We start from the raw sequence: 22,534 nt of genomic DNA, 5'->3' as shown, positions 1-22,534 counted from the left end.
CACCACCAGTGACCACACCGAACAAGCCACACCCATCATAGGCAGGTGTAGTGTTAGAGGCTGAAGCAGAGCCTCAGGTAACAACCTTGCAGCTATACAGTGGGATCTGCAGAAGCCGCAGCCCAGCTCCTTCTGACCTGGGGCTGTGCAGCAGTGTGACAGAGTTAAGGGGGTGCCAGCGTTAAGCCTGCTTTGTGCCTAATGAAAACACGGGAGCCTGGCATCAGTGGGCTTGGTGTATTGGTGCCATGTGTACAGCTTCAGTGCTCTGGGGCTCTTTTCCTTGGGGTAGGCTGAGCATGAGAGAAGCACTGGCGGAACTTATCTCAGTGTTAACATCTTTATTAAAACAGGTTCGGCACTCGCTGCACTCGGGGTGGGGAGTGTGAAAAGGCGGGATCCTTGCGGTGCTTTGTGGAAACGCTGCGTGTGCCTGAGTGAGTGCGTGTGTGTGTGAGTGCGTGCACACGGGCGGCTGTGCGAAGGCAGCGGGGGCCTGACAAGATCGGAGTGATTCAGTAATAAAGAGGAACAGCGCGGGTGGGCAGGGCCGGGCTGGGCGGTGGGGCGGTGCTCGGCGGGGGCCGGGCAAGGCTTAGCTGTGGGGCTCGGCCGTGCCGTGCCGTGCCGGTGGGACCATGCCGACCTACACCGTCACCGTGGCTACGGGCAGCCAGTGGTTCGCGGGCACCGACGACTACGTGTACCTGAGCCTGGAGGGCACTGCGGGCTGCAGCGAGAGGCACCTCCTGGACAAACCCTTCTACAATGACTTCGAGCGCGGCGCGGTGAGTGCCCGCACGGTCCCGGCTCAGCCGGCAGTGCCCGTCCCGCTGCTGCCAGGCTGGGGGTGGGCATCGGGGCAGGCGAGCCGGGGCTCGGAGCTCTCCATCGCAGCTTTAAGTGGGAGCTGGAAAACAGCACCAGGCGCAGGGCTGGGCTGGAGCTGGACTGTCAGAGGGGCAGCTCGGGCTCACCCCATCGCGTGCGCTGTGCTGTGCCCAGGCCGTCCAGCTGCTGTCTCCTATATGCCGACCATCCTTTCAGTATGGTGCTCATTTGTTTATTGTCCGGCTTCAAAATAATAGACTCTGATTATTATTTTTTTTTAATGAGTATTTTATTTGTAGTCCTAACTCACAGCTCCCAAGAGATCTAAGGAGATTTAAGAGACTTTAAAAGTTTTTTATAAGCGCCCTTAACTTGCTTTGGAGATGAGCCCCACCACTGTGCATACAAATTCGGCCCCACCATCACAGTGTTGCCTTGCCCATAGGTATATTTTTACCCATAGGGTGCACAGCCTGAGCCAGCTATCCAGCCTTCCTTGATTGGGCACCTCAGATATGGCTTGCAGATGACAGCATTTTAAGTTAGTGTTGATGGTGTGTGCAGATACGGCCCCAAATATGTGTGGATAAACACCCTGAGAAAAGCAATTTCAGAGGTGTGGGTTCCTCCCTGTTGCTGCTGTTGAAATTACTTTCTTTCATGATTAAGCATTCATTGCACAGAGATCTTGTTACCCTTGGTCTCCCTAAAGGGCATCCACTCCTTCTTTGTAGAATCATAGAATGGCTCAAGTTGGAAGGGACCTTAAAGATCATCACGCTCCATCCCCCCTCTTCTTATTTTATCTGGGGAATATAAGCAAAGCTTTACAACATTAGTGAGAGTGATGGAAAAAAATCTCAGGGTGTTCTGCATGCTCAGGTTGAAGCTGTGCTCCTAGGAAGACTGGTCCCTGCTTGGCTCCAGATTTCCAGTGCCTGGGCATCCTGCTCCCATCCTCAGGCTGCAAATAGGGGTCCAGGAGTGCTGGGCTCTTCTGGGTGAGAGTGGGAGGAGCCAGGCTTTGTGCAGCACAGCAGCCCTGCAGCTGGCAATACGTGCACCTGGAAGCACATACTCCTTAGGAATGCAGCTTCTAGGTGGATTTGAAAGTCTTTACCTGCATGAATAGCTTGCCCAACATTCTATACAAAATGTATTGTTAAGCAAGCTGAGATAGGGACAATCTCTTTTTTTCTCTTTTTTGTCAAACTTCTTTCCGGGTGCAGAAGCCCGTGACTAATTCTTGACTTTTTATACTGTCCAAATTATTTCCATATGCAGTCTTTCTATAGTGCTTCTGTAAGATGGCTGCCTTACAGGATGCTTGACGTGTGTGTTGTGCTGTTGGAGGCAGTGTTTCCTTGGGCAGTGCTGTGTATTCCTCCAGGCACCTGTTCAGGTAACATTATGCCCAGAACACCATGAGTCTCACTGATATACCTTGCAAAGAAGGAAAGAGAAGAAAAAGTAATGATATGGTACAAAAATCAAACCAGCAAACAATACTGAAGCGCACTGTAAGACTTTCAGGTTGGTTGCTTTGTAAAATGCGACAGTTGAAGCCAGTTCTGCCTCTGGCATTTCGATAGCATCCCTATAATTTTCTTTTTCTTCCAAATAATTAATATGTGATCACATTTGAAATAATAATAATAATAATAATAATAATAATAAAGCACTTTTTCACAGATAACCAGAATTTCACAGTACTTTCTTGTGAGGCTTTGTCACTTTCCGGTTTCTTTACTACATGTTCGGCCAGTCTCAGTAGTGCTATTATCCTGGGAATGGCTTCATTTGAATTAATGCAAATGGTGAGTTTTTCTAGATATGCTGGATGAGGGCTCCAGCTCTGAGCAGATCTGCGTGCCAAATGTTGATAGAAGGGAAGGGATGTGGGAAAATCAGAAGGAGCTTTCACAACGGCAGTGTACTTTTAGTTTCAGTCTGACTTACTCCAAGCACTGGACATGGGCAGTTTAGAAAGCTGGAGCTGCTTTTCTTCACTCACTATCTTTTGAGTAAGTTCCTGTTGGTACAAAGCAATTTCAATGTGAGTGCGTGGTGTCCCCCAGTTCTCTGTCTGCTTCCTGTTACCCTTCCATCTGCTTTTTGCAGAAACGCACTCAGAAGTACTTCCAGAAGGAAAACAGTTGTGTATGGCTTTGGGCTTTGTGCGTGCGGAGCATGCTGGTTTGTTGCTTCTTTTGCAGCACCAGGCTGGTCAGCAGGAGGTGCTTCTCTGCCAGAAAGAGCTTGGATTTTGCAGAAGGGTAAATCGCTCAGACGGGATGCTAAAGCTTTGGCTTTAGTAGGAAAGTGTATAGGAAATAGTAGCGTAGGAAAGAATATAGCTCAGACTGAGATTAATCTGTTAAGTCTCAGTGAATCAAAGTAAATGATGCCAAGACTGATTTTAAATATTTGAGTTTAAGTGAAGTTAGGGTGAGCATTAGAAGAAATCCCTTTGTCTTTGTTGATATGGAGCAACCTCATTGGAGATGCAGTTTATCAATGATAGCCTGAACAGTTTCAAAGTTAATTGATGAACATCATGGGGAAAGATGGGCAAAGGCGAGCTTTTGTTATCAGCAGCATGGATTTCAAAGCCTTTCTTTGTTTGTTTCTTTTTTCTTTTTTCTCTCACTTGTAGGAATCAATTAGATGAGCCATGAAAGGTGGTAGTTTCAGGTGGTGGGGTATGAGAGAAGTGAGGTCTGTCATCTCAAACTTTGGTGGACATATAAATGCCTTCATCCTAAAATGATCATCACAGCTAGTAATTCATGCATAGCTTGTAGATAGGGTACTTTGCACTAATAAAATAGGAAGCTGGTATTAAAATGGGAAAGAAAGGGATACTCAGGGATCCTTCTTAGCATGTGTGTTCTTCTAATCATATAGATGCAAGTTGCTGCTGTGTATCTTTCTTTTGTAATTATTGAGGTTAATAGGTGCCATCTGGAGGCATTTAAAGCTACATACTTTTTTTCCTTTTACCTCTCTGGAATTCAATCTTGTTTCACTTTTCAGTATTGGTCCTTATTTGAAATAGCTTTTTTTTTTTTTTTTTTTTTTTTCCCCTAACAAATTAGACAGTAACAGTGGGTATATACTAGTTGGCTGGGGAGCGCTCCTGAAGAGATCGAGCAGGGCATGGTGTCTGGGCGAGGAGCCAAATGACAGGACTCATCCGGGCAGGAGGGTCTCGCAGACACTGTAGCATATAGTGGAAGTGAATCTCACCCTTCGGGTATCAGCAGCTAGTTAGTGTTTCTAAGGTTGTTGTCTGTGCTGAGGAAAACCACAAGAGAACACAGTCTCTTCTTGTAACCACCTTACGTTTAGCAGGATCATCTGAGCAGGCAGGCTGTGGCTGCTGCTCTCAGGATTTCTGTGGCAGTTCAGCTTTTACAGTGAGTGCTTGACTGCTCTCCTTTGCCCTGAACTGTTTACATTGTTGGAAATTGAGAGTTGCTTAGCACTGCTCTGTGCCTTACTGGCCATGTGCAAAATGATTATTCATTTCTTTCTGTTCTGATATTACCTGGTAGTGCAATTACCACGAGAACTGCAGTTTGCTCACTGCTGTTCCTGCATGCAGCAGGAGATCACACAGGTCACAGAAAGGTTAGCCCCAGCCTTGTGAGGGGACTGAAGTATCCATCATTGAGTCAAGAGTTCACCATCCCGTGTGTTAACCTATGATTATCCTTCCGGAGCAGCAGTGTGAATAGGTTTGCTGAATCAATACCTCTTTATGGGCTATTGCAGTAGCAAAAGCTATCATGGACTGCAGATTTTTCTCAGACTTGCAAACATTTCAAGGAGTGGTACTATCTTTGGATTAGATGCAAAATGTTTCCCCATTTTTGGAGTGCTTTACATGGTCTTATTTATTTTATTCACCTTTCACTTGTACTGCAATCATATAATCCACTTCTGACCTTGTCTTTCCCTTTGTCCTTCTCCTCCCTCACTGGAAGCAGGAAAGTACTGTTGCACCCATGCCATACTGGCCACAAGGAAGGCCAGGTGTGCTTGTACAGTGCTGGCTTTGCTTTCCATGCATGCATCGTATCACAGACTATTTCTGCTCTGTAGGTTGACTCCTATGATGTGACAGTGGAAGAAGACCTTGGAGAAATTCAGCTAATTAAAATTGAGAAACGAAAATATTGGTACCAAGATGACTGGTACCTTAAGCACGTCACTGTCAAAACACCACTGGGTGATTATCTGGAATTCCCATGTTACCGTTGGATTACAGATGAAAAAGAAGTTGTTCTTCGAGATGGAAGAGGTGAGCACCATAAGGAATATCCTGTGCAGCAGCCAGAATTCTCCCACCTTTCCTTCCTCTTTCCCTGCGGACATCCCAGTCTTCCATGACCTTTGCATAGCATTCAGAATATGGTCAGATAAAGGACTAAAGCAAGTGAAACCCCATTGGTACCGTAAACACAGCCAGCTGGAAACTGTTAGCTGTGCATATAGATATATTTATAATCGGTCGTATTACTTCCAGTATTTCCAACCCAAAATAGCTATTCCCATAAAACTCCTGGCTTTATCTGCCTTTCCATTTGCCTATGTAAAGCAAGTCACGTACCTTGTGCTTTCTCTTCATCACTAAGGAAGTCTCTGTTATTTAGCAGTATGGTGTGTATGTGGTCAGAAGAGCAAGTTGTCTGGAATTGAAATCTCACTGGGTTCTCTTTCTGTTCTCATGGCAGGAAAATGTGCTTATAACCTCAGACTGGCAGGGGAGAGTACAGCTCAAGGAGAGAGGATGGGAGAAATTTCCTAGTGTTGTAGTTTAACTAACAATGTTGTCCAAGGCAATGTTATTATTTCTTTGATTGATGAAAATTGTTCTAGATGCTGAAATATAAAATTAAGTCCCATGACCCTATTGAGGCCAGCTAACACTGAGTCTACCTTAGGAACTCAGGCTTTCTATAGAGATGAGATAGTTGCTCTTAGCTTGACCAATTTGCTCCTTTAGGCACCACATTAGGAGCTTAAGGTACTAAACTGGATTGTGTGAGCTTTTCCCACAGAAATTTTGTAAAGGTTTAGGACAGAAGTTGGAAGGCTTTGAAACACCGGTTTCCTTCTCAAGACCCAGGTGACGATAGGAACGAAAGGAACCTCATAACCCTGTTTCTTTCTCCCATAAATAGCCAAGCTCCCCCGGGATGACAAGACCCAGATACTCAAGCAGCACAGACGCAAAGAGCTTGAGGATCGTCAAAAAATGTACCGGTGAGTCCCTCACAGCTCCCCAAAAGTCCAGGGCCTGTTGTCCTCGGGCCAGGGGTTGGCAGAGCATGTTCAGATAATCATATTGCTCTAAATACTGAACTGCTGGTAAAACAAAACTGAAAGTTTGCAAGTTGGCTATATGTGCTTTTTTACTTAGATGGGGTTCATTGTAAATGATGGTCGTCCTGCTGCACGTGGCTGCATTACAAGATACTTGAATCCCAGATAAGTCTATCTAGAAGATGTAAGGTGAAATTCAGTGGTACAGTCTCTAAATGAGCCCTCTGGCCTACAGCTGTGCTTTCAAGAAAAGATAAAAACAGATTTTGTTTGTCTTTTACAAGCAGGACTCCAGTTTTGGAGTGTGATATCAACACATCATCTTATTTTGGAGCTTTGTGGCTGCTGTAGTGAGTTTTAGTCACTTCTTGAACCAGGGTGCGGTAGAAGATCTGACCTTGATGAGCATATTGGAATGTACCATCAAAACACAGTGGTGTTATTCATCTCTATAGAGTTATAAGCTTTTTCCTGAGTAAGAGAAGGTCACAACAGGAAAATCTTTTATCAGTAGGTAATTCTGGAAGACGTCATACATTTCCTGTTTATAGGACCATACTTTCTGTTAAAAGAAGGAAAGTTTCTCTTGCTTCCCTTTTCTTATCAGGAAAAAGAGGATGATAACAGAGGTTTCATTCAGAACTGACAGATTGAGGTTTGGCATATGTGTTGTTGATATAATTTGACTAAGAAAGGATCTTGATCGCAAATAATGGGAAACACCAGAGGAAAATCTAGATAAAAAAGATAGGTGGTACAAAATCTTGTTTACACATGCAAAAAGGAAGGCAAAACCACTGGTAATTCCAGGAAAATAGCAATTTGCAATTCAGATGTTTAACTGATAGTGCACAATACAGTCTGTTTGTGGCAGGCAATTTGGAAACACTGCTGAAATACTCCCCATTACAAATTGTCTTCTTCTCTTTTGAGGTAAAAACAGGGTACGGTAGGAGATCATACACAACATGATTGAGTACCATGGCCATCAGGAGGCGGACTCAGGAGCTGAGCCCAGACTGCATGCACCTCTGGTAGCATTGCCTTTTGAAGGAAATGAGACACATGCCTGACACTTTGAGCTGCTAGTAATTTCACAGTATTTTTTGCAAATGTGAGACAGATGGTTTTCCTGCCCAGTGACTTCTGCAGTGCCAATTGGGTAGAGCATTCTTACCTTAGGGAGGTAGCTGTCTGAGCATGCCTTTTTACACCAGAGACTTGTGAGAGGGTGCAAGTCACTTACAAAACCTGTGTTTCTCTCTCTGTCCATTGCACAAATATGATGAACAAAATGATATCACGTTGCTGCTTACTCCAAATCTCAGGCTGTTTGTTTCACCCAGTTTGTATTTTAGTTCTGCAAAACTGTAGCCTCAAGAATGAGGCTGATGTGACCAAACAGCATGCTTGGTACATTCTTTCTGCCCATTTCAATTCCCAGTAAACTTGTAGTTACTGCCAATTCCAACCAATTGTGACAGGCATTTGGAAATATCACAGGTATTAAGATACTTCAAGTTTTGTGATGGTAGTTGGCCAAGTAGATGCCTTCTGTTCTACTTCATGTTTCTATAGGTCACTTGTAGGTATTATTGTAGTATAAGTCAGTATTTTTGTCCCAAGTGAGTCTGATGCAAGTTTTCTTTATGGCTGAGTCACAGCAGCAGCATAGGTAAAAGAATGATGGAGCTCTTGTGCTGGTGAAGTTATACAGTTAATCCAACTTCTCTTTTCTCAGCTGGAAGGAGTGGCATCCTGGCTTCCCATTGAGCATTGATGCCCATTGTCACAGTGAGCTGCCCCGTGACATCCAGTTTGACAACGAGAAAGGAATCGACTTCATTCTGAACTACTCCAAAGCGTGAGTGTTTGTGGTGCTTCAGGCATTTTGCAAAAACTTTTTTTGTGCAGAGTAACGATGTGACCACATTATAGGTTTCACTGAATCTCAGAATTGGATTCTTTTCTCCCATCTGCACCTGTGGTTAAACAAAGCAGGAGGAAAAAAAAAAAAAAAAAAAAAGGAAAAAAATATCTTTTTTTGTTTTGTTTTAATTGATGTTTTGAGCTTTTCACTCTTGGAACTTGCTGATCCTCTGCATTCTCATTAGACGCTGTTTGGCTGTAGGCAGAATGAGGAAAGACTTCTGAAAAGCATGGGAAGGAGAGTTATTGACAACTACTGCCTTAGGCATCTGGCTGTGCTCAGTGATGACCCCTAAAGATGCTTCTCTCCTCTGGCTATTTGGGAAAATTAGGCCTTTCAATCAGGTACCAAAAGGTGGTGTCAATGCACTTTTGAGACTCTGCTGAAGAAAAGCTATTCCCATGAGATGTAGGTTAAGTTCATCACTTAACCACATGTGAGAGTAACCTGCTCCAGGCATCAAAGTCACTATCACACCTGAACTTGTCATGTCACTGAAAAAACAGTCCTGGCCACTGGGTGAGCCTGAAAAATCCTGCCCAGCAAGATAGTACAAAGTTAATGGGAGAATAGGAAACCTCTGAACTGTGAGTCTGCTTCTGAGCTGTCTCACAAGCTTGAGCCATGTCATACTTTATCAAATGGTGGGGAAAAAAGGAGATGAGGCAAGGCTGCTTTGAGATCATCCACAATTCCTACATCTGTTACTCTGATAACATGCCGGTCCCTCTGTATTTTGGAAAGATATGCCTCTCAGTGTTTTAGTGATCAGATGGGGATTATATCAGCAAGCATAGGTTGATAAGAGAACTAGCAGTTTTTACAGCCATTCTAAGAAAGCTGCAGCTCCTAATAACAGTGAATACTTTCTTATCTGAGTCCATTTAGTGTCCTGACATGACTGAAACCTTACATGGTCGTGCTTCCTTTAGAAGTTCATCTGATATTTAGATACTTACTGTCTGTCCAGGAAGTCCTGCCCAATACTCCTTCCATCTCCTGATACTCAGGAAAGGCCATTCTGAGCTCCTTGTACAATTCTTCTGTGCTCCTGTCAGGGCTGATAAGATCTCCAAAGAGGTTGTTTCCAGGCTCAGGCTAGATAATTGCACAAGATGCTTCCTAATGTGCCTCCAGGCACCTCTTCTTATCTTGACTGCTATCTGTAGCAGCAGAAGCAGCCTTTCTACATGTCCCTTGTCTGATTTTCTGATTATGCTGATGGGAATCCTCTTTCAGAGTGCCACTTGCTGTCTTTGCGGGCTTCTTGTCCTCTTTGACCACTTCTAATCCAGTTCATTTTAAGGTTTCTCAGTCTTAGTTTATAATTTACAACCGCAGTCTTCTGGAATTCCTCGTCTCCCCCCTAAAATTCTGTTTGGGAGGATTTGCTGTGACACTGTGGCCCTTCTTTGCTCTGTTAACTGTTCTCCCCACCTTCTTGCTGTGTATGTCTTTTTCTTTGCACATTTGAAGATGCTACTGGAAAGAAGACCTGATTCTAAGTCCACTGACATGTAATCAAAATAAATGTTTTCTATTTAATAACAACAAAGCTACCATTTATGTAACAGTATAGGGCTTTGTTTTTAGGATGGAGAATCTCTATATCAACCGTTTTATGCACATGTTCCAGTCTTCCTGGAGTGATTTTGCAGATTTTGAGAAGATCTTTGTGAGAATCAGTAACACAATCTCTGGTGAGTTAGTCAGCATTTTCTCACATTTTCATCATCAAATGACCGATTTTCTGTCTTGAATATATCTGATTAGGAAGGAAGAGGCTGACCTACACTGCTGCTTGAACATCGTTTACCATAAACAGGCAGTAATCTTAGACTGCTGATCATACAACAACCCACAAGACCGCGAAGCAAAGTTATGATAGAAACATAGAATGGCTTGGGTTGGAAGGGATGTTAAAGGCCCGCCAGTTCCAACTGCCTGCCCATGGCTTGGATGTTTTTGGTTTCACAAGTTGTTCCAATGAGTCGTTTTGACAAAACTTGCAAGCTGTCAGGCCAGTAAGTCTGGGGGCATGTTGCAAAGGGCTGAGAATGAGCTGGGAGCTGTAACTCCTTCACCTGGTCCTCCTGCAGACAAAATAGTCCATCTGACCAGAACCAGAGGAACTGTAATTCTTGCTGGGAATGAGTGCAAGTTAGTGCTTAAAAGGGCTCACAGCACCTATCCCAAATGTCATCTCTTTCCAAAAACATTTATTTTGGAAATTTATTATTTATTATGGAATTTATTATGCACACTATAGTAAACATGGTGATGTGTTTACCATTTGGTGCTTATATCTTACCAGGAAAAGATATATATCTGTAAGAGTCTGAGTTTCACTTTTTTGCTTTTGACTATTTGGTATCTAGAAAATCCTTTGTACTGATAAAAATTCCACTCAGGTAGTATTAAAAGACAAAGACAGAATTTTTATTTCCTCAATTTTTTTCGTATGAGATCTTAGCAGTTATTTGAAAGCCAGGTAAAAGAATTGCAGATGGGGATGGGGTGATGGAGTCATTTCTGTAAAGTGGGGCTGGGAAGCCTTTGATTTGTGAGCCAGACCTAACCTGCTACTATGGCCTGCAGTTATATTATTTAATATTATTTTACTGTAGTAATGGATATAATACATACACAGATGCTATTATTCAGTTAGCATGTAGCTCCTAAAGTATGTGTAGATTTACTTATTCTGGCTCTGCAAAGGAACATACTGTTCCTTCCTGCTTTGAAGTTTCGCCCCTCTTCAGGCTGACTAAAGGATCAGTTAACAGAAATAGGCGTTTATATGATTTCAAGTATAAAGCAAAGCACATAAGGGGGCTGGAGCTATTAAAAACTAATTACATCAATTTGTTATATTTAATAAGATTTCTTCCTAAAGTACAAGGATTAGATATAATCTACATTTAATTTCATTGATAATATTTCTATACCCACGAGGAAAGCTTCAATTCTCTGAGTTTTAAACTATAAGAGTGGATCTCAGCTGTGAGTACACCTCTCATTCTGATTATTGGCAAGACTTGGAAGAAGTAAGTTCACATTTTTCAGTCATGCAGCTTCCCTGTCGGCATCAGTGGGATTTTGTTTTCCTTTAATCATGTGTTTTCTGACTCTCAACTTGTAGTTTGAAGTGACAATAATGACATTAAGAAGCAGAGAACTGCAGAGTGGAAAGCACACAGTACTACTAAAGATGTAATAAGGAAATGGAGTCCCCAGCACTAGTGTTTTATTCAGAAGAGTTATTAATCTTCTTTGTATTAACAATTGAAAAATAAGCGGGGGGGGGGGGGGGGGGGGAACAATAAAAAAAACAGCCAATGAACAGTGTTAGTGAGAAGCCCAAAGTCAACATCATTCTCCAAGTACCTCTCACCCAGCTTCACTTGCTGCCGTTTTTTCCCTTCCCACTTTGGGTGTTTCCCTTCCCCTGCCTGTGCCATTGTTCTGGGGCTTATCTGTCTGTATAACAAACCCCAAAAATTTGGATACTAAGATTGAAGAATATCATGGAAGACATAAGGAAGTGGTCTGCAGATGGAGAGCATATTTTTCATAGAAGTTGTATGTTTCAGTGCAGTTTAAGAAAAGGAGTGGGGGAGAAACAGAGGAATCTGAAATACAGTGATATTGATGCTGCTGATTTGTTTTCCTTTAGAATATGTGATGCAGCACTGGAAAGAAGATTTTATGTTTGGCTACCAGTTCCTGAATGGCTGCAATCCTGTGCTGATCCGGCGATGCACAGAGATTCCCAAGAAGTTGCCAGTGACCATGGATATGGTAGAGTGCAGCCTGGAGAGGAACTTGACCCTGGAGGAAGAAGTGAAGGTAGCGCTTGGGGTGAAGTTGGACTCCATCTGCTCCTCCTTGTGTTCTCTGACCTGCACTCCATGTTCTAGCTACATTTCAGCCACATCTCCATACTCCAGCTGCAGGCTAGGCCCTTTTCCAGGTCCGGTTAAAGGAAACACCTTCACGGTGTTTTCGTCTCAAAGGACAGGGAGTGTCAGAAGTGTGAAGCATCCTACCCTTTCCCAGAAGGATGGTACTCTCTGTCACCGACAAAGCTGAACTAACATGCTGAAGAAGGACTAGGAGGATGGTATATTCCTTTTGTCTGTACAATGAGCATGGGGTGTGAAATAGTCTGAAACTTTTTTGCACCTCAATGTCACTGCTCATCACAATGAATGCCAAGTACACAGTCGCTCTCTGCTGAGAGGTTTGCTGTCAGGGTCAGCAGACACAAGTCGGACAGCTTGTATAGAGGTGCTTGCTTGCAATGGCAAACATCATTCCTGGCCTCCATGAGCAACGGTGGACTAGCAGCGACCTGTAACTGCAGGGCATGAACCAGCCCCTGGCCAAGACTCCCCAGTCTTAGTTGTGAGCCTCACTGCTTGTGCCTTTCTGCTTTTCTTTCTTCACCTCTCTCAGTGCTGTCTTCTTCCTCTCTCATCTACCTTTCAGTTGCTGCCCTGTTCTTTTTCTGACCTTCCCACCAGGAACAGTTTGCTGTGTTCTTTCATTTTTCCCTCTCTCTGTTAAAACACACCAAATCCTTTTCACTTTTTTTCCAGCAAGGAAACATTTTCATTGTGGACTATGAACTGCTGGATGGCGTGGATGCCAATAAGACAGACCCATGCACAATACAGTACTTGGCTGCACCCATCTGTTTGCTGTACAAGAATCTGGAGAATAAAATAGTACCCATTGCAATCCAGGTGAGCTTGCTGTCAGAATGCTTAAAGGGGCACATTGCTTATTGTCTCACTGTAAACGCACATGAATTTGAGGATTGTACTGTTTTCATCTCTTTCAGCTTGGTCAAAAGCCTGGGCCAGAAAATCCCATTTTCCTTCCTTCAGATGCCACCTATGACTGGCTGCTTGCCAAAATTTGGGTTCGCTCATCTGATTTCCACATCCACCAGACGGTGACCCATCTCTTAAGGACACACCTCGTCTCAGAGGTGTTCAGCATTGCCATGTTCCGGCAGCTGCCTGCTGTACATCCCCTCTTCAAGGTTGGTCTTTCCGTGAAGAGGTTCTGGGGAAGTCAAGGAGGTTTTCTTTTTGGCTTGACAAATCAAAAGTACATCCTGGTGGTAGCTCAGTTGGGATGGTTTGACCACCTGCCTGGCAAGGCAGTGTAGAGCTAGCTGCTCTCATCGAGGACTTCAAACTCTACACATTGTTGAATTCAGTCAAAGAATTTGTCCTCTACCATTGTTTGTCATATTTCACAGCTGTTGGTGCCACACATGCGATTCACAATAGCCATCAACACCAAAGCTCGAGAACAACTCATCTGTGAATGTGGCCTTTTTGATAAGGTAAGTAATCCCCTTTGCAAATCTTTGTTATTTTTCATGGGTCCCTATGTGTTTTAATTCTTTATCCACTACATACTGTGTTATTTCTTGACTTTTTGCTAAAGCACAAATATAAACAGCATCATCTGAGACACAGAAACGATGCCTTCAGTTAATTCACTTCCTGTGCTGAAGATGATATCTTTCACCTCTAAGTAACCAGTTCAGAACTGTATGATATCCAAACATCTAAGCCTGACTGTAATAGTGTTTACTGTGATAACAGCTCTTCGTCTCCTTGCTACCCCAGAAACAGCATGCCACATCTAGGAACCACAACAGATTGGCAAGCAGCCCTCTTTGTGGAGATGTGCTAGCTGCAACCAGGACATGTTCCTCATATACATCTGGCACCAGGGGAGGGAAAAAAAAAAAAAAAAAAAAAAAGAAAGCAGCTTCCATGCTCCAAAGTTCTTCTGCCTACATAGAAAAGAGAGGTTAACTGCAGGTTCTTTCTACTGTGTCTTCTGTGCTCCTCTGCTAACTGTGGAGGCTTGGCAGACATTCCTGTCCAACTGAGTGGAAGGACAGCATCTGTACCCCATGCATGTGGGATGAGTGTGTTGCTAAGACCTGCTAATGAGGATCATGCAGTTCCAGAATTGTTGGTTTCAGTGTAAATGTACAGTCAGACAAAAGAGAGTAAGTGTAAGCTGCATACTGCTACAGTGCTAACACCACAAAGCAAAATTTGGGAGCTTCTGAGCAGTGATTATCTAAAGGATTTTGCAGTGTTGTTTGTTGTGAACATGCTGTGTTTTCCCACTCAAACATCCAGCAGGATTGTTGTCCTGGCTTAAATTCAAAGGTGCCTAACAGTAGCCTCCGATTCTAACCACCACCACCCATCATCAATCCTAAACCACTCTGCAGCATCACTTGGTGATTTAGCAAAAGCTCTGGTCCAACACACTCTTGGCTGCCCTCCTTCACACATACACTCATTCTGGAGCATGGAGCTGGCAGAAAGTGCTCTGGGTTCAGTACTTCTACACTTCATTACTGTGTTTCATTATATTATTTTGAGGTGATACATAGGATGTGCCTGTGGAGAGAATGGATCTGTTATCTGTGGTCCGTGGAAAAGGTGTGAAAACTCTGAGGTCAAAATGCAGAACTGCAGTAGACCTCTGCAGTTCGGTACTTGTTTGTGTGGAGATGTGCTTTCTTCTCCTGGTAATAGCACATCTCCTGGGAATTTGGACAGCCAGTCTTGGCACAAAGTGAGCCTAATTTATCTCTCACTGCTCATATCTTGCTGTTGTTCCTGCAGGCAAATGCTACAGGTGGAGGAGGACACGTGCAAATGGTTCAGAAAGCAATGAAGGATCTGACTTACAGCTCACTCTGCTTCCCGGAAGATATCAAAGCTAAGGGGATGGACAGCAAAGAGGATATCCCCTACTACTATTACCGAGATGATGGCATTAGAGTATGGGAGGCAATAAAGAGGTAAAAGGCTGTAGTTCTGGAAAGGGCCGATAAGGTCTTTGTCCCAGAGACATCACTCCATTTTGTCTCTGCTCTACATCACATTCTTGTGAATACAGCTTGGGCTGTTTGATCACATGGCGTCTTTTTGTGATAGGAGAGGATCAGTCATACTGGTTGGTGCCTGGTGCTCCCCTCTCGTGTATGTGGTTTGTGTGTTTCCTCATTTGTGTCTGCTGCTCATGGAACTTGTTTATGATCCTTCTTCTCTCTCTTGTCAGCAATGAAGCTAAACCATGAATTGGACAACGTGTTTTCAGAATGACTGGGGCTGGAGGTACAGGAGCTGGAGGAGAAAAGAGAAATTCCAAGAGTTAGTGCAGTTTAAGTGTAGAGGAGAGAAGACAGGTGGAGTATTGAGAAAGATAAAATGTTTCATCAGAAAGAAAGAATTGTTCCCTGTATCTGTAGACACAGGCTCTTTAGCCTTCAAGAAAATGAAGGCTAAAATTACAATAAAAAAGATTTTGGGTAGACTATAGCCAAATTACCATTTGATAGATAGAACAGATCATTTTGAGAGCCAGTGGAGTGCTGTGGCTCAATGGGGGCTACCATTTAAAATAAATAATTTCCTCAGGTGTTGAAATGATCCTGTCCTAGCACAGGGAATAAATGCCATCACATGGGTTAAGGGGAGTGTTGTGAACCCATCTTGAAAAACAGTTACTAACTCTCAGCTCCTGCTCGGTTTCCTGGTCAGAGATGTTTGATTCCTGCCCTTTACAGGCCTATATTCTTGCATTCTACATTTCAGAAGCCCCTGCATAAGTTTGTATTCATCTGTAGGATTTCACTGTAATTGTCCCTGTTCAGTGCAGGGGAGATGGTCCAGACCTTTAAAAGGGCCCTTTCAACTCAAACCATTCTATGAATTTAGCCCTGCAAAGGGAATTTAATTAGCTTTTTAAGCTATGCACAAACCGAGAGAGAACGCAGCAGCCAGAGCCACCCATGTGAGCTCATTTGGCTTCTTGTAGAAGCAGAAATGTTAAATGTGGTTCACGAGAGAGCTGTGTTTTGAAGCCCAGTAAACTGAAGCACTGACTGATTTGAACTAAACCTTTCTTAAAGTGCCTTAAAATTGCAAGGACTAGATTTTGTCAAGAAGGGCAGCAAGTTTGTGTCTGGAGAGGTCTTGCAAGAATGAAGCATACCTCCTTTTCAGAAAATAAGGTGTTTATAAACAAGACTTATGTTTAGAATGTTGTTTATATCTTTGTCTCCTATGATTTTGGTGCAGGGAATATCTTTCCATATTTCCTACAATTGTTAGTGCCCATTTGAGAGAAAAGGAAATTTTTACTTTTCTGTGGTTGCTTGATATTGCCTGTCTGCTTGTTCCTGCCCTTCCTTTCTTTCCTGTTCTCTCTTGTGCTGATTGCGATAGGTTATCTTTTCAAATACCAGATAGTAAATTCAATTTAGTTTGACTATTTGTCAGTGTTAGCTGGAGGAGGATATTACACAGCCTCAGACTTGGCTGAGAGATTCATTGTAAGTACTTGGTTTATAAATAGTGTGAGCAATACCTTCCAAGCACTGGGTGTCCTCACACCTGAGCCCACTCACATGTGTGTAACCATAGCCTACTTTTCTGTGAAGGGGTGTCAGTATCTGCTCTTTAATGAAATGACTTCTATCCCCAGCCTGTCCTTTTAGGTCCCTTCCAATTTGGGATATTTCATGTTTCTATGACTGTGGTCCAACATACTTCTGATGGTGGAGCAGTGATACTGCAGTTGGAAATAATTGCATTCCCACCGCTTGTGGAGGGTGCTGAGCCCTGCTCTTGCCCCCCACTCTTCCAAGGTGTATCCTTTCTGTACGCTCAGCAGAAGGTCTTCAGTAGGATTTCTTTCTGCTCATTTGTTTGTTTGTTTGTTTTCATTTGTTCCTCTGTCTGCAGTTTTGCAGAGGATGTGATTCAAATTTACTACGAGAGCGATGAGGTGGTGTGTGAAGATGTGGAACTCCAGGCCTTCGTCAAAGACATTTACATGTATGGGATGAGGGGCATGAAGGCCTCAGGTAAGATACGATGGCCTGGCCAGCTCTACATCTTCCTAGGTCTCTAGTGATAGCAAGGCTGTGTGCACTGCACGTCTTGAACCGCTGGTGACCCCTTCCCTTCTTGGCCCACAGACTCAGTTTTTTGGATTGCCCCTATGGGCTGAAAACCTTCCCAGCCTGCAGCATCACCTCTTTACACTGCAGCTACCACAAGGGCTGTAGGAGCAAATAGGACGACCTGGGTCTGTAAAGAATAGGAAGGGCATAAGTGGGGAACAGCTGGCCTTCCCTTACTGTCTCCACTCCTGCTGTGGGAGCACTGCTCTGACCAGGAGCATGCTGAGCTCCTTTACAAGATGAGCACAGTGTGCTGAGGACAGGAGTGTGCAGGAATGGTTGTGTATCCTCTCCTCTTTGGGCTTGGTACCTGACCAGAGCTACCATGTCTTCTTGCCCCTGCCAGGTTGAGTTTGCATCTACAGCACGTTCATGGTGCAGACATGGCAGCAGCTGTCACAGAGGCAGCTCACCCCAAGGTGCTGTCAGATCTCTAGTTATCATGGGACCTGCCATCATGCTGGGCTGGGACAGGACAGGGAGTGGAGGGCAGGACTAATGTTGGGGCAGGAAAGATGCAGGCTCAAATGTGCTTTGGTGACAAAATATTTCCCCTGTCCCTGACTATTCTGTTCTTTCTTTAAATAGCTCTGTTTGATTACTCCCCCTCAAAGACTGCTTGATTCAACTATTTCTGTTCCTCATTCTGTTGTTTTTGTTTCAGAAGTTCTCATTTCCTCACTTATTGTTTCAGCAAATAAGCTCTCCCCACACTTGTTCCCACAGTGCATTTGATTGCTGAGCCTCAGACATTTATAAATACAAGCAGACAACCATTTGCTCTTTGGCGTGAATTTTCTCTGCTTGCATTGCAGAAGGAAGGAAAAGGGACTCTCTGGGTTCCTTGACGCAGGGTAGGTGTGAGGACAGAGATGCCATATATTTTAAAGGTATAATTATGCTTTGCCTTTCTCCTAAGGAACGCCACCTGCTTTGCAGACAATGATGATGCCTTACAAATCTGTATGAGGTAAAGGCAGGATCATCTCTGCTTTTGTGACTGGACAGCCAAGACACAGAGCTTGATTAATTGCTGTTAGAGCACATGGCAGAACCAGTAACAGAGTCGGAAGGAGAATGTCCTGCTGTGACTGTTGCATGGTCCTCCAATTCACACCTTCAACCAATGACTACTGGGTAACTGCGTTGTTTCATGGCTGGGTTACTTATTCTTTTCTTCTCCCTCATTCAGGGTTTCCTAAGGTGATCAAGACACGGGAGAAACTAGCAGAATATCTCACAGTGATAATATTCACCACATCAGCCCAGCATGCAGCTGTGAATTTTGGTCAGGTAGGAACTTCTGGGAAGACTGTTCATCCTATTGGGCTGGGAGATGCACCTACCAGGGCACAGGCTGAGAAGTGCTGTTTGATAGATAAGCAGACATTACATTGCTCTTTCTGGGTGAACTAAATGCAGTGTCGTCTGCAAATCCCAGTGAGGACTGTGGAAATACTGATTTTGGAAACATTTGGAATAATTTTGAGTACTACATAGGCGCTGAAACTTGGGTTTGGGAGCTATACCTTGTATATTTTGGTTTCATTCACTTTATCGTGGGGAACAATTCTGTTTTAAAGCATTTAAATGGGTTACTAAAACCCATTTTGGAAATACTGAGGGGATCAGGTGCGCAGTCTAGATACCACAGCCCCATGCCTTCCAGACATCACCTGAACTGCCTGTATACATGCTGGTAGTCTGTGGCTCATTCTGCAACAAAATGCAATGAGTTATGCTAAAAGGCTTTGCTTTGTATTTGCTGCAAATGGGTGCATGAGTGATTACCAAGAACTGCTGTGATAAGCTGTGCAAACTTGGCAGTATGTTTGTGCCAAAGCAGCATATATCCCATCTTCAGATGTGGCTTAGGAAACATATACAGGTTGGTGCTGTGACTGCAGCACATGTAGCTCTCTGTCTTTGAGTTGGCTCAGCTGGACGTTTCAGCAGTTCAGTCCCAGCAGTACAGCAATCTAGCTGGCCTGCTGGAGCATTTACTAACGTTGAAAAATGCCTTACGCATGTCTGTGGGAGTTGTACTTCTGCTTTCTGAGGTGGCATAGATAAGCTGCTACAAGGTGAAATTGTATTAAAGCCAGCAGGACGGGCTCCAGGTCCTCTGTGGTGTCTAGTAGGTATCCATCAGGCAGGATAGGCGGACATATATATGAAAGTAAGGAAAAACTACTTTGAAAATAAAGGTTGATGGTAATTGCAACATCTCAGATGGTGGCAAAATTCAGGATGGTAACTGAGGCAAGGTGAGGCATCACCATCCTGCAGCACTGAGGTATCCCAGAAGTAATTCTGAGTTAGAATTGTTTTAATTGGAAGGAACTCTTAGAGACCATCTAGTCCAACTCCCCTGCAATGAACAGGGACACCTACAGCTCAATAAGGTGCTCAGAGCCCCATCCAGCCTGACCTTGGATGTCTCCATGGACAGGGCACCCACTACATCTCTGTGTTCCCAGTCCAGTGCTCACCACACCACATGTACATGGCATATTTGCCATCAGCTGCCTCTCCTACCACCTTTACCCAACAGCCTGGCAATGAAATGCTAGCAGGTGGCCATGGCTTGCATTGGTGGGTGTCTGTTGGGGTATCAGAGCCATAGAGGCTTTGCCAATGCCCCAGCAAAAAGTGCATGTGCAAGCTTAGTGATCTGGCATAGGGAATCACAACCTCGATAATGGAACATCACCAAATCTGGTGATTTAAGAATGATGCAATATGACTGGAGAACAGCAAACGTATCCTCCAAACACAATAAAAATTGCAAGCTTGTTTTACCACAGCACCGTGGTCACGTTCTTAGAGCAGGTTTTGCAGAATAGAGCAATTAGAGAAAAGGAAATTTTACCCATTTTAGTGGTTTTATCAGAGATAACCTCAAACTTTGAAGAGATCTTTGTTTATTAAAATAGCTAAATTCTTTGCCTGACAACTGAATCTGGGTATGTGGTCAGCAGAATAACTGCTCCTATGGAGGTGACCGCACTCTTTCCCTTGTGAGATACTTCTGGGAAAGATAGGGACTTTCTTACCTCCTTCAGTGCTTCACAAGAGCATCTCTCTGTCCTTCAGTTTCATTAGTATCTTCTCATTCTGAGGAATTCCTATTACAGAAACAGACTCCCCAGTGCCAAATTTCATAATTTCCTTTGAAGCGTTCCTGAATACCCGCCACTGTAGCTTTTCGCTGTGCTTTTTTGCCTTGTGCAGTATGACTGGTGCTCCTGGATTCCCAATGCCCCACCGACAATGCGTTGCCCTCCTCCGACAGAAAAGGGGACAGTCACCATCGAGCAGATTGTAGAGAGTCTGCCAGACAGAGGACGTTCTTGTTGGCATCTGGGAGCTGTCTGGGCCTTGAGCCAGTTCCAGGACAATGAAGTAAGTTGACCTTTCTCCAGGAGGTGGGGGACATAGGGAGATAACAAGAGCTATTGGCAGGACCACACTGACTCATGTGTTTGAGTGCTGTGTTTGACTTGAGTATCCATGGATGAGAGGCAGCAGCTAGGGATGGAGGGTGGGCGGGACACATCTTTCACTGGCAGTGCTAGTGTAGGCTAGCTTAAATGTTGGTTGGGCATAATAGTAGCACTCCTAAAGCTTAGGGTGTTGTTCTGCTGGATGACAAAGCATTGAGTTAGAACAGTCTTTTTTTTTTTTTTTTTTTTTAATCTCAAAGCATGATTTCTTGGTGGTTTTTTTTCAACTAGCTGTTTCTGGGCATGTATCCGGATGAACATTTTGTGGAGAAGCCGGTGAAAGAGGCTATGGCAAAATTCCGCAAGAATCTGGATGAGATCGTCAGTGCCATCACTGAGCGCAACAAGAACAAAAAGCTCCCTTACTACTACCTGTCCCCAAATCGCATTCCCAACAGTGTTGCTGTTTGAGCAACTAGGAGAGCTCAGCGGAGTATAAAACCAGTGCATGTTTTCCTGTTACATATGGTTCTCATAAGAGACCTTTCAGAAATTTGTAAAATCACAAACACGCCCTCTCCATCAGAGCTGACCCATATTCTATTTTGGCTTTCAAAGCAAATTTAACTATGACAAATCTTGCACACATTTTAGCTGGCGACTCCTTAGGTCAAATTCGTTACAAGCTTATATCACCAAGATTTTTATATTACTCCTAGAATCAATACCTGCATTAGTGTTAGCTTTCTCTTTCCCAGTCAAAACAGAGAAATCATAGAAATTACACTGCTTTCAAGCTGAGTACTGCCACGCTGTGCGTGAGAATTGAACATAGCAGTGAAAAGGTACTGAATGAAGATGGGTGTCTTCATATTCTTCATTTCGCTCATCTGATTCAATGAAAATAGTATCAGGAGCAATAAACAGGTCACATCTTTTAAGTCCTTCCTATTTTTAATAGATGATGCTCTTGACTTGAATTCGTAGTCTTTCAAGTTTGTGTGTTGTTTATAATCTGATTTTAAAAACTTACGTTAAATATTTTCATTACAACTTTGAATGCCCCAGTCAGGATGAAGGTAGAAGCAGAACATTTCTATAACACAGACAAGAGTTTTTATCACCTTCTTATAGCGAAGTCACTTTTCTCGTCTAAAATGAGAAAATCTAGCTTACAGGAAATGAATTCTTTTACCTATATATACCTATGTATTTTCTACATAAAACTAGTAAGGTTTGTTTCAGCATCTGCCAGAAGAGTTTTCTGTCACTGATATGCATGGCAAATGTTTTGCTTAGCATAGTAACAAGTACAGACTTAGCAGTGGTTATTCTCAGTTTCATTACTGAGAAGGCTGGGCATTGTGGGCAGCTTCTTTTGTTCTGGGAGGGAAGAAAAGGCTAGTTTCTATAAAGGTTATGGAGAAAGGTCAAATGATGGCTTCAAAGAAGGATCCTTGGATTTGACCAATTAAGTATAATCTGTTCCACCTTAGAGACATCCGAGTTGTGTCTGTTATATTCAGAGATGATTAGGCTCAAGTATCTGGGCTTTGGTTTAAGGTTACGAGTCACAGAGATAGCAAAAGGGAAAAGTGAGGTTTGGGAAATTTAAGAGTAGTAGTTTAATTAATAACACTTTTGGATTATTTTTCCCAGATTTTTTGTATTAGTGGTGTAAGCCTGCAGTGTTTGTTTTGTTGTTTGTTTTTTAAATATATGAGAAAGCTGCTTATGCTAATAAAACAGAACTGAACAAGAAAATTTAGCTTTTATTTCTTAACTCACTTTCTAATGCTCTATATTTTGGAAAACTTGTTAGGAATATAAGGTTTATATAAGGAAGATAAGGTGCTGTGTAGAGAAATGAAGCTCCTGTACATTGAGAAAATACAGTTATTTCTGTCACTCGTGTGAGTTCCAAATAAGATTGGTGCTAAAGCGTCCTTCATGTTTCATATGAAATCCAAAATTGGA

General features: G+C 43.3%; 1 protein-coding gene across 1 annotated transcript; it reads left to right on the top strand.

Moving 5' to 3' along the window:
- Positions 1 to 569: 569 nt before the first annotated feature.
- ALOX5 (arachidonate 5-lipoxygenase) lies at positions 570 to 22,321 on the top strand. Its single transcript, XM_003207969.5, has 14 exons — positions 570 to 788; positions 4,939 to 5,137; positions 6,021 to 6,102; positions 7,904 to 8,026; positions 9,686 to 9,792; positions 11,769 to 11,941; positions 12,694 to 12,840; positions 12,939 to 13,142; positions 13,365 to 13,451; positions 14,764 to 14,942; positions 16,891 to 17,012; positions 18,304 to 18,404; positions 20,346 to 20,516; positions 20,849 to 22,321. Exons 1-14 carry the CDS (start codon positions 639 to 641, stop codon positions 21,026 to 21,028), a joined length of 2,025 nt encoding a protein of 674 aa, XP_003208017.1. The 5' UTR covers positions 570 to 638; the 3' UTR covers positions 21,029 to 22,321.
- Positions 22,322 to 22,534: the final 213 nt, after the last annotated feature.

This window comes from Meleagris gallopavo, chromosome 8, assembly GCF_905368555.1.
Source record: "Meleagris gallopavo chromosome 8, MGAL_WU_HG_1.1, whole genome shotgun sequence".
In the NCBI taxonomy this organism is placed as follows: Eukaryota; Metazoa; Chordata; class Aves; order Galliformes; family Phasianidae; genus Meleagris; species Meleagris gallopavo.
The sequence above is the reverse complement of the archived record's forward strand: the minus strand, read 5'-3'. Positions and strand labels throughout refer to the sequence as shown.